This window comes from Salvelinus sp. IW2-2015, linkage group LG8 (assembly GCF_002910315.2).
Source record: "Salvelinus sp. IW2-2015 linkage group LG8, ASM291031v2, whole genome shotgun sequence".
In the NCBI taxonomy this organism is placed as follows: Eukaryota; Metazoa; Chordata; class Actinopteri; order Salmoniformes; family Salmonidae; genus Salvelinus; species Salvelinus sp. IW2-2015.
The window spans coordinates 48,682,752-48,695,374 of NC_036848.1; the positions used below are offsets into that span (position 1 = coordinate 48,682,752).

A 12,623-nucleotide genomic window follows, 5' to 3' on the forward strand; every position below is an offset into this window, starting at 1 on the left:
GGTGGTTTGTTGATAAAGAGGGAGAGAGAGGTCTAAAGAGGCGGAGGAAAGAAGAGGAGAAGGAAATAACAAATATTAAAAGGTGTAGTCAATCACAGGAACAGCGCAGCCGGCTGCGGCGAGACCGACGGGGAGATCGCCTGCATCACTCCAGCAGGAAAGTCCATTACTTTCCCTGCCATCCTCTTCGCTCCTCGCCGGAATTATATTAACTTCACAGCTTGAGCTTAGCCCGGCCTCGCCTGCCGCCTGTCTCCTTAGCCCACAGAAGGCCTTACAATGCTTTTTTGAAGAGACGGCTCGCAATTAGAGTATTGGGAAAAAGGCACACAGCAAACGCAATGGTAGACACGCGACTCCCCATCCCAAACACCGATGCAAGAGACGAGAGAGAGAGGATAGATATTATACAGAAGAGATAGATATAATGAGAGGGAAGAGAGAGGGGTCCGCACACGGCACAAAACAAGCTCCAGTGGCCCCCTGGAGTCCCACCACAGAGCAGCACAGCTCAACACCGAAAAAAACTAATAATCAGCAGCAAAACTGCCTCTCATAAAGCAAATATACTGGTCTAGCAGATGGATTTCCAATACCTGTCTGACTGAGATTGAGATTCAAATGAGACATTCCCAATCTATTCTTACTTGTATCCCCAACAGTGCACTGACCATCAAAAAAGAATGCATAACAATGCCATATCAGCCATTCAAATTCCCGTCGCCGGAAGGCCCTTATTCATTCTGAGCATTATAGTTCAATGGCACAGACTACATCATATTTAGCACACCACATTATGCATTGGTTTACATGCATGTAAACAATGCCTTTCGGGACCTATATCTCTGAATTTCAGAACATCAGGTTGCTGCTTTGTAAATTAATATCAATGGGTCCTTGACGTATAGGTATTTAATTGCCACGGCGACGGTGGCAGGCGGTTGGAGGAAAAACGTTGTTCCGGTTTTCTAACTGCTGGATTACTCTGCTCCATATTCCTGAAGACGTAATTCCATGTTTAGCACAATCTGCATAATGTCATAGTACGCCTGGATTTCATTTTCAGCTACAATGCAATACATTTTACGGAGATGATGCTTACATTAGCCAAGGCATAATGCCTGCCTTGTTGAGACAAATCTCAAGACTATGAAGGGACGTGTGTTACTACATACACTCATGAATAACATGAATATGCCTCACCTCAAAACAAGAGGATACAAAAGAACTGCGTTGTTGAAAAATTAGAAAATCATCATTAGTGTAGATATGTGTCATGTTTGCAAGTGTGTTTTTTTGTGTGCTGTTATCTTGCAACTGAATAAATAAACATTATATTAAAACAAATGTGTAGGGTAATGATAATTTATATGGATTCAGTCTCTTACACGTCACTCAGCTATGGCAATGACACTATGATAGTTGAAAAGGAGAAACTATCCTAATCAGGGATCGATTCCTTTAGATCTCAGCTACAGTGTAATAACCCTAAGGGCAATTTATTGTCATATAATAGATGGTCCAGTAATCCCTGAATCATTGTAAAAGGTTCTCCTATGGGTACAGCCGAATAACTCTTCTGGAACCTTTTCTCTAAGGGGCTTTTCTCATTGACAAACACCGTTTCAATTTACATACACTGTATATACAAAAGTATGTGGACACCCCTTCAAATTAGTGGATTTGGCTATTTCAGCCACACCCATTGCTGACAGGTGTATAAAATCGAGCACACAGCCATGCAACCTCCATAGACAAACATTGGCAGTAGAATGGCATTACTGAAGAGCTCAGTGAATTTCAACGTGGCACCGACATAGGATGCCACCTTTCCACCAAGTCAGTTTGTCAAATTTTTGCCCTGTTAGAGCTGCTCCGGTCAACTGTAATGCTGTTATTGTGAAGTGGAAATATCTAGGAGCAACAATGGGTCATCCACGAAGTGGGCGGCCACACAAACTCACAGAATGGGACCGCTGAGTGCTGAAGCGCATAGCATGTAAAAAATCTTCTTCTGCAACTTTTTTTAAATGTATTTTTTATTTTAGCAGGTAAATTGTCTGAGCACAAATTCTCATTTACACCCATAACCTGGGGAATAGTTACAGGGGAGAGGAGATGAATGAGCCAATTGTAAGCTGGGGATGATTTGGTGGCCATGATGGTATGAGGGTCAGATTGGGTGTTTAGCCAGGACACTAGGGTTAACACCCCTACTCTTACAATAAGTACTTTAAGTACTTTAGTACCACAGAGAATCAGGATGCCCGTTTAACATCCCATCCAAAGACGACACCCTACACAGGGCAATGTCCCCAATCACTGCCCTGGGGCATTGGATATTTTTTAAACCAGAGGAAAGGGTGCCTCCTACTGGCCCTCCAACACAACTTCCAGCAGCATCTGGTCTCCCATCCAGGGACTGACCAGGACCAACCCTGATTAGCTTCAGAAGCAAGCCAGCAGTGGGATGCAGGGTGGTATGCTGCTGGAAGTGCAACAACCACTACCAAGTTCCAAACTGCCTCTGGAAGCAACATCGGCACAATAACTGTTAGTCGGAAGCTTCATGAAATGGGTTTCCATAGCCGAGCAGCTACACACAAGCTTAAGATCACCATGCGCAATGCCAAGTGTCGGCTGGAGTTGTGTAAAGCTCGCCACCATTGGACTCTGGAGCAGTGGAAACAAGTTCCCTGGAATGATGAATCACTCTTCACCATCTGGCAGTCTGACAAACTAATATGGGTTTGCGGATGCCTGGAGAACGTTACCTACCCCAACGCATAGTGTCAACTGTAAAGTTTATTGGGAGGAGGAATAATGGTCTGGGGCTGTTTTTCATGGTTCGGGAGAGGCCCCTTATTTCTAGTGAAGGGAAATCCTAACTCTAGAGCATACAATGACATTCTAGATGAACACCTTTGGGATGAATTGGAACACAGGCTTTGAGCCAGGCCTAATCGCCCAACATCATTGCCCGACCTCACTAATGCTCTTGTGGCTGAATGGAAGCAAGTCCCTCCAGCAATGTTCCAACATCTAGCGGAAAACCTTCCCAGAATAGTGGAGGCTGTTATAGCAGCAAAGGAGGACCAACTCCATATTAATGCCCATGATTTTACATTTACATTTAAGTCATTTAGCAGACGCTCTTATCCAGAGCGACTTACAAGTTGGAATGAGATGTTCGACGAGCAGGTGTCCACATGCTTTTGGCCATGTAGTGTAATATGTACATAAAGTTTTACGAATATAAAAGTACAGTAGGCTTACCTAACAACGTTACAACAAGTCAGGGTTCATTTGTATCAATATACAAATGATTTGGCCTACATGTGGTAAAAGCTAATTGCGACTGAAAACATGGGTGTAATATAAGTGAATTAACTGGGGAGAAGTGACAAGCAACGAGCTGTTTTATAAGGAAGCCCATATCTGCCACCCCAAAAAAATGCATGCATTGAAATTCCTCATGATATGTTAACTCATGCTAAATCAGCTTGTGCTTCAGTCTGATAAACTTCAGCCTTTAGCAACCACAGCTGCAGGTAGCCTACATCCCTTCTGATAACATGTGCTTTACATTCAAACACCGGACGGCTACCTAGGCCTTTTAAATCCAAAATGATCGACTGGAATGAATCGATCAACACAATAGTGATGACATTCTGTATGAATAACTTTAACTACAGATGAAACCGCGCATATAGCAAGCTCAGCCCTGTTATTAGTTATATTGTCCAATCACAGTTGTTGTCTTGGTCTGTGTAAAGAACAATCCATGTTAGTTTTAAAATATAATTAATATGAACAAGTACAAGGTTGCTGCAGTTTGACAGGGTTTTATTGTTTTCATCCTCCCTAGGGCAAGGAGAAAAATTATCTGCTCCCATTATTGCACATATAAAAGTGTTTTTTTTCCAGCTGAGTTTGTTAGGTTAGCCTACCAGATCAGGAAAAACTCTGGGACATGTGGTGCCATGTTAAAACTTAAAACATATATATATCCTTTCTGTATGATCTACTATCGACATTGTACTTTTCTTTTGGTGGTGGGGATGGGCTTTCATAGGTTTAAGTGGTTCAGAGCAGCTGGCATCTTCAGAATGTAACAGACTGCTACTACAATTTCAGGTAAAAACTCAATAAAACAAGTCTCAAATATTAAGAAAATGTCTATACATTTCAAAATCATTGCTCTGCTATTACCATGTATACTGCTGGAGTTCGGGGCTGAACGAGACAATTCTGTTCACACTGCCCTGCTCGGAGGGGGGCAACTGTCGGGCGAATGTCGTACGCTACCTATGGAGGTAGCACTAGAGATGTATTAAGTTCACAAGTTCACATGATTAAAAAAAAGTATAGGCGACGGTATTCTCACTAAACCTCAAGAGAATCTGTCGTAGTCTGAAAAGGGTCTAAGAGGTTAGATAGAGAGGAGAGGGCCGGGGGCGAAGGATCACTATTCCTTAGAGGTGCATTTACATTCATATACCCATAAACATAAGAGAGAGAGAGGAGGAGAGAGAGAGAGAGAGAGAGAGAGAGAGGAGAGGAGAGGAGAGAGAGAGAGAGAGAGAGAGAAGAGAGAGAGAGAAGAGAGAGAGAGAGAGAGAGAGAGAGAGAGAGAGAGAGAGAGAGAGAGAGAGAGAGGAGAGAGAGGAGAGAGAGAGAGAGAGAGAGAGGAGAGAGAGAGAGAGAGACAGAGAGAGAGAGAGAGAGAGAGAGAGAGAGAGAGAGAGAGAGAGGAAAAGGGCAACCAGTGAAGAACAAACACCATTGTAAATACAACCCATATTTATGCTTATTTATTTTAACTTGTGTGCTTTAACCATTTGTACATTGTTACAACACTGTATATATATAATTATAACATTTGTAATGTCTTTATTGTTTTGAGACTTCTGTGTGTGTAATGTTTACTGTTAATTTGTATTGTTTATTTCACTTTTGGTATAATACTACCTCACTTGCTTTGGCAATGTTAACACATGTTTCCCATGCCAATAAAAGCCCCTTGAATTGAATTGAATTTGAGAGAGAGAGAGAGAGAGAGAGAGAGAGAAGAGAGACGAGAGAGAGCAGAGAGAGAGAGAGAGAGAGAGAGAGAGAGAGAGAGAGAGAGAGAGAAAGAGAATGTTTGCGTGCGTGTGTGTCATTCCGTCCTTCAAGCCCCAGTGGGTTTCTATCGCTCTTTTTTTCCATTCTATCATTCTCAAATGGGAGCTGCAGATTAGAGGGATGGATGGAAGGATGAGAGGAGGGAAGAAGGGGAGTAAATACTCATATCTGGTTTAATCCTATCTCTCACAGACCATACACTCCTCTTAAGACGTTATAGGCTAGTCACAGCTCGGTTCATGGGCATATGGGGACGCCATTGAAAATGAAGGTCATAAAATATGGCATGAATGTTAAAGTTTGCTGTGGTTGACTTTGGGTTTCACTGGAAATGACATGAGAAAATCATGGGTAGAGGGGAATCCATGCAATATAAAACTATGGTCTTTCAAAGAATACAGGAAATGGTTAGCCTCGTCTCAGATCTGTTCCAAGCTGACTCTCTGTCCCGCCCTCTCTCTCGCTCTCTCGCTCTCTCCCCCTCTCTCTTCCTCTCTCCTCGCTCCTCTATCTCTCTCTCTCTGCAACGTTTAACAAAGCCCCTCAGATGAACATGTAATAAATAAGTAAATGTAAAACCAGGAGGAGCATTGAGAGCGGTTGCTGATGCGAGTGGAGGAAAGAAGAGGGAGGATGACATACAAACACACACACACACACACGCACACATACACAAACACACACACACACCAAAGGAGAGAGAGGAGGATGAGTTTCACAGCCCAGTGCCCTCGCTGCAGTAATAACATGCCTATCATCATTTCCTCACTGTAAGTGCTCTCGGAGTCACAGTAGCGCACACGGAGGGAGCATGGACACACACACACACACACACAAACACACACAATGAGCACGCGTCTGCTACTAGCAGAGCCGTATGACCTCCCTCCCCCTGCTGCCTCACACCATATGAGGCTCTCCCTCCTTCCCTCATCCCTCCTCACCCCTCTTACCTTCCCTCCCCCTGACTCCAGGGTTCCCGGATCCTGCTCCAGGGGGCCCCAGAGAGCGACAGAGGGGCGCATTATTATGAGGTGCAAATATGTTGCTGTGCCTGCGTGTGATATGTGCTCCAGCATCCTAGGCTGAGACCCAAATGGCATCAGATTCCCTATTAAGTGCACTACTTTTGACCGGCGCTCTGGACAACAGTAGTGCACTATATAAGAAATAAGGTGTCATTTGGAAGTCAGCCCTAAGTCTAATCAGAGAGTACCAGCTGCAGCCCAGATACACATTTAGCCAAGCCTCTGTTGAAGTCATTAACTCTTAGCTTTGCTGCTAGGTACTCCGAGTCCGTTGGTGGTTGGGGGGTGAGTGAGCGTGTGAGGGTGTGTGTGAGGTGGGGGGGTGGGGCAGGTGTGTGTGTGTTTGTGTGTTTTTGTGTGTGTGTGTGCGTGCGTGCGTTTCAACAAGATGTAAGATAACACATTTATTTTACATATGAAAGGTGTCCCATGAGTTTATTGTCATTTTATGTAGGAGTCCATGGGGGTTGTGTTTGCGTGTGTGTGGGGCTGTATGGATTCATGTTGGTATGTGGGAGTGCTTGGATGAGTTGTTCTGTGTTTGTGTGTAGGAGAGTACAGTTATTTTATCTATATACTGTAAGTGTCCCTTCCCCTCCCAGCCAGAGCTCCATCCAGTCCCTGTGTTAAGACACTGTAATGTCAGATAACATAGTGTGTGTGTGTGTAATAACACACTGTGATGTCAGATGGTGTGGTGCGTGTGTGTAAGTGTGCTATTATTCTTTTAAACTGTCCTGTTCTTCCCTGTCGTTAGTTTAATGTTCCATGCCTTAGTCCCAGAATCACCTGGTGTGTGTGTGTGTGTATGTGACCACTGCTGTGTGTCCTGACGACTGCTTGATGTGTACAGTATGTGGGCAGTGGCATGTTGAATTCAAGATTATTGCCTATGTACTGAATGTATGTGTGCATGTTTGCAGTTGTAGTAGTGGTGTGTGTTTGTGTGCACGTCCATCTGACGTGTGTGTGTGTGTGTGTGTGTGTGTGTGTGTGTGTGTGTGTGTGTGTGTGTGTGTGTGTGTGTGTGTCTGTTGCGCGCACAACCAGCATGTGTGCCTGTGCTCACTCTCTGCCTGCATCTATCAGTATTCTGAGAGAGTGGGTGGGTGGTTGGTGGAGGAGGGCGGGTCAGGGAGGCAGAAGGCAGTAGAATTACAGGGCAGGTCAGAGCTGTATAAAACAACCCCCATTACTGTGTTGTCTCTGACTAGGCTCTCTGTACTTACAGCTCACAACACGTGGACCAGATCAGGGGAGGGAGGCGGGAAGCAACATCTTGTTAGTACCAGAACAGCAGGGATTTGACGCCTGTCGAATGCCAAAAAAACTGTTCCCAGGGCTACTAGTGTGAAGCCACACCGACGTGTCTGTATTCATTTGCCGTCATCATTAAACGATGGATTACTATTATCAGGCCATGGTGATGTTACTTTGCTGTAGAACCATTACTTCATCTTTAGGTTTGGTGGAGTTGTCCTTGACATGATCGTCATTATCATCATCATCACGGTCATCAACATCACCATCATCATCATCATCACATCATCTGTATCACCATCATGGCACATATGTGTGTGTGTGTGTGTGTGTGTGTATCATGATATAATAGATAAACAAGTGAGGTAGAATAGAGTAAAGTAGAATAGAGTAAAGTAGAATAGAGTATAATAAAATAGAATAGAGTACAATAGAGTAAAGTAGAACAGAGTAGAGTAGAATATAGTAGAATAGAGTAAAGTAGAACAGAGTAGAGTAGAATATAGTAGAATAGAGTAAAGTAGAATAGAGTAGACTATAATAGAGTAGAGTAAAGGAGAGTATAATAAAGTATAATATAGTAAAGTAGAGTAGAGTAATGTAAAGTAGAGTAGATTAGAGTAGCGTAGAATAGAGTCGAGTAAAGTAGAGTAGAATATAATAAAGTATAATAGAGTAAAGTAGAGTAGAGTAAAGTAAAGTAGCGTAGATTAGAGTAGAGTAGAGTAGAGTAAAGTTGAGTAGATTAGAGTAGAGTAGATAAAGCAGAATATAGTAAGAGTAGAGTAAAGTAGAATATGGTAAAGTAGAATAAAAGTAAAGTAGAATATAATATAGTAGATAGAATAAAGTAGAATATAGTAAATATAATACACTAATACCAAGAGTAAAGTAGAGTAGAGTAAGCGGGGTAGAGTCGAATAGAGTAGAGTAGAGTAAGTGAGTAGATTAGAGTAGAATAGAGTAGAATAAGTAGAAAAAGTAGAATAAAGTAGAGTAGAGTAGAGATAGAAGAATAAGTAAAGTAGAGTAGATTAGAGTAGAGCAGAGTAAAGCAGAATATAGTAGAGTAGAGTAAAGTAGAATATGGTAAGTAGAAAAAAATATAAAGTAGAATAGAGTAGAGTAGAAATAGAGTAGATAGAGTAAAGTAGAATAGAGTAAATATAATAAAGTAGAACAGAGTAGAGTATAATAAAGTAGAGTAGACTAGAGATAATAGAGTAGAGTCAGGGATAGAATAAATAGATTAGAGTAGAGTTGAGTAGAGTAAAATAGAGTAGGAATAAAGTAAAATAGAGTACAGTAGAGTAGAGTAGAATAGAGTAAAGTAGAAAATATGAGAGTAGAATAGAGTAGAATATAATAGAGTATTAGTAAGGAGAGTAGCGTAAAGTAGATTAATAAAGTCGATTATATAGTAAAGGTAGAGTAGAGTAAAGTAGATAGAGTAGAGTAAAGTAGAGTATAATATAGTAGAATAGAGTAGATAAAGAGAGTAGAGGTAAGTAGAATGGTAAAGTAGAATAGAAAGTAGAATAGAGTAGAACGAGTAAAGTAGAATATAGTAACGTCGAGTAGAAGTAGAGTAAGAAGTAGAGTAGAATAGAGTAAGTAAAGTAGGATAAGTAGACTAGAGCATAATAGTATAGTAGTTAAAGTAGAAGAGTAAGTAAGATAGCGAGCAGTAAGAGAAGTATAGTAAAGTAGGAAAGAAGTAGAGTAGAATATATATATGTATAAGTAAGAGAACTATCAAAGTAGAGTAGAGCAGTAAAGTAGAAAGTAGTAAAGTAGATAGAGTAAAGTAGTAATAAGTAAATAAGAATATCAACAAGAGAGTAGAGTAAGTATAGACGTAAAGTAGAGTAGAACAGTAAAGTAGGAGTAGACTAGAGTAGAAGTAGAGTAGAGCAGTAAAGTAAGAGTAGAGTAGACTAGAGTAAAGTAGAGTAGAACAGTAAAGTAAGAGTAGACTAGAGTAAAGTAGAGTAGAGCAGTAAAAGATAGAGTAGAGTAGAAACGAGTAAAGTAGATTATAGCAACGTCGTAGAGTAGAGTCAAGTAAAGTAGAGTAGAATAGAGTAAAGTAAAAGTAGGATATAGTAGAGTAGAAATAGAGTAAAGTAGAATAAATAAGCAGAGTAGAGGTAGTAATAGAATACAGTATGATAGAGGCATGTAAACGTAGGATGACATCCGTAAAGTAGAGTAGAGCAGTAAAGTAGAATAGAGTCAAGTAGAGTAGAGTAAAGTAGAGTATAGTAAAGTAGAATATAATATAATAAAATATAGTAGAGCATCAGTAGGACTAGAGCAGAGTAGAGGATGAGTAGAACATAGTAGAGTCAGTGACTTACAATGTGTAGCTTCAGGTAGTCTCCAAGGCCAGAGGAGCTGTCCACCCTCACCAGAACAGCATCTTTCAGCTGTGTGCTGAAGCCTATGGCCAGCCTGTCTGCCCGCGTGCTGGGCCTGTCATTGGGAGGCCATGTATACGTGATCAGACCGCCGTCACGCCCAAATATATACGTAGTTCCAGCTGGTGAGAGAGGAGAGAGAGGAGAGAGAGAGGAGAGAGAGGAATCTTAGCATGGAAATGTCTTTAAATGGGTAAATGTGCTTCACAGCGTTTAAAGTCAGGATAATAGTGTAACTGATCGGAAAGAAAGTAGGCTGGATGTGAACATTCCCTTGTTATACTCCGGAATTCTTTCTGTAAAGCTGTACATGAGTCATCACATTTTTGAAACATAAACACACAAGCTATAGTAACGCCAAGGCATTCAAATAGCAACTTAAGCTTCATGAAAATGGGAGCCATTTTCTTCCAGAAAAGCAGTTTCCGGTATGTATAAGAATGTCTCATTATTACAAAACACTGGAGCTTCTGGAAGAGTAGATATACAAGCAGGGCACAGAGAGAGAGAATGAACACCCAGCTGTCCCCCTGTCGTGGCTCATGTAAACGTCATGCGGGCGGCAGCCACCTCCCGGTCTCGTACGCCTCGTTAGTGGTCTCAAAGGCAGACAGCACCTGCAGCTGTATCTTGATTGGCTGCCTAGGCTAATGACAAACCTTTAGAGGACAACGCCAGCTAGGAAACCATTTCCTGCCTCGACAGGAGTTCAGCACGTTACACCTCGGTCTTCTGTAGACGTATCAGTGAGGTGATAAGGTGTGTGTGTGTGTGTGTGTGCTTGTGCGGGTGCGTGTGTTTGCGTGTCCACACGCAGTTGCATGTGTGTGCGGCTGTCTAAAAAAGAAAAAAACATGCGCTTCTAATTTAATGTAATATTATAGAACAAGTGTGCCATCCAGTTCCTCATTTGAAAGACTGTGGTAGAAAGCAAACCACCTGGGGGGTAGTGGTGGACTCTAGTGACCTACTCAAATTGATTGGTAGGAGGAAAAAGCATTCTCTAATAACGAACAAAGAGGTTTGCTCCCAAAGAGAAGAACTGAGGAGATATTCAAGTCCTATTAATAATCATATTTTTGCCTTAGGTTCTTTTACTGGCCAAGCTGTTTGTAAAATCGATTCTATTATTATCATATTATCTTTACAATATGCATCAATTAATTCATTTTGGCACCAAAAAGAAGCTGAAGCACAGGAGTTATTTTTCAAGAAAACGTTTTTTTCTTTATTGTGAGGTTTTGTGTGCATGCGTGCTGTAAGACAAATAATTGGGATGTTGTAGTGCTTGACTGACAATGTCAGCTTAGCAACAATATCTGATTGATTACTCCAATGTTGTATCACACAGCAATCTTTATGTCGAAATGAGAAAGCGTGTGAGAGAGAGAGAGTGAGAGTGAAAGAGAGAAATAGAGTGAGATGGAGGGAAAGAGAGAGAAAGAGAGATGGAGGGAGATAGAGAGAGTGGGACACACACAGAGAGAAAGAGAGAGAGAGAGAGAGAGAGAGAGAGAGAGAGAGAGAGAGAGAGAGAGAGAGAGAGAGAGAGAGAGAGAGAGAGAGAGAGAGAAGCAATCTTTAAATATTCATAAAGGGATCTGAGTTTAAATGCCTTAGCAAAGAACAATGGATTATACATAATTTTGACTGTGATTCCAATATTTTCCTGTAAACCAGCGCACAAAGAAATATCAATAAATTGTCCATGGATTTATTTATACATTTCCAGCCTCCCTCTCCCCCTCCTCCTCTCCTCCCTCTCCCCCTCCTCCTCTCCTCCCTCTCCCCCTCCTCCTCTCCTCTCTCTCCCCCGGACCAGCACTCCATAACAACTCACTCCATATCCCTGACCCAGCCCCCAAACAACTCACTCCACCCTGACCCAGCCCCAAACAACTCACTCCATATCCCTGACCCCCGCCCCAAACAACTCACTCCATATCCCCTGACCCAGCCCCCAAACAACTCGCTCCATATCCCTGACCCAGCCTCCAAACAACTCACTCCATATCCCGACCCAGCCCCCAACCAACTCACTCCATATCCCGACCCAGCCCCCAAACAACTCACTCATATCCCTGACCCAGCCTCCAAACAACTCACGTCCATATCCCTGACCCCGCCCCAAACAACTCGCTCATATCCCCGACCCAAGCCCCAAACAACTCCGCTCCATATCCCGACCCAGCCCCCAAACAACTCACCTCCATATCCCTGACCAGCCTCCAAAACAACTCGCTCCATATCCTACCCAGCCCAACAACTCACTCCATATCCCGACCCAGCCTCCAACAACTCGCTCCATATCCCGACCCCCCCCAAACAACTCGCTCCATATCCCTGACCGCAGCCCCAAACAACTCGCTCCATATCCCTGACCCAGCCTCCAAACAACTCACTCATATCCCCTGACCCCGCCCCAAACAACTCGCTCCATATCCCTGACCCAGCCTCCAAACAACTCCTCCATATCCCCTGACCCAGCCTCCAAACAACTCACTCCATATCCCTGACCACAGCCTCCAAACAACTCACTCATATCCCTGACCCGCCCCAAACAACTCACTCCATATCCCTGAACCCAGCCTCCAAACAACTCACTCCATATCCGCCCTCGCCACCAATCCCGACCCCCCAAAAACAACTCGCTACCATATCCTGACCCAGCCCCAAACAACTCACTCCATATCCCCTGACCCAGCCTCCAAACAACTCGCCTCCATATCCCTGACCCAGCCCCCAAACAACTCACTCCATATCCCTGACCCAGCCTCCAAACAACTCG

The 12,623-nt window shown here is 42.9% G+C and overlaps 1 protein-coding gene across 1 annotated transcript in view; it reads right to left on the reverse strand.

The window, feature by feature from the left end:
• The window catches only part of LOC111968067 (neurexin-1a-like), a 594,370-nt gene that overhangs the window by 203,580 nt on the left and 378,167 nt on the right, over positions 1 to 12,623 (reverse strand). Inside the window, 1 exon segment of the mRNA XM_070444976.1 lies at positions 9,776 to 9,957. Coding sequence (XP_070301077.1) covers positions 9,776 to 9,957 — 182 coding nt within the window.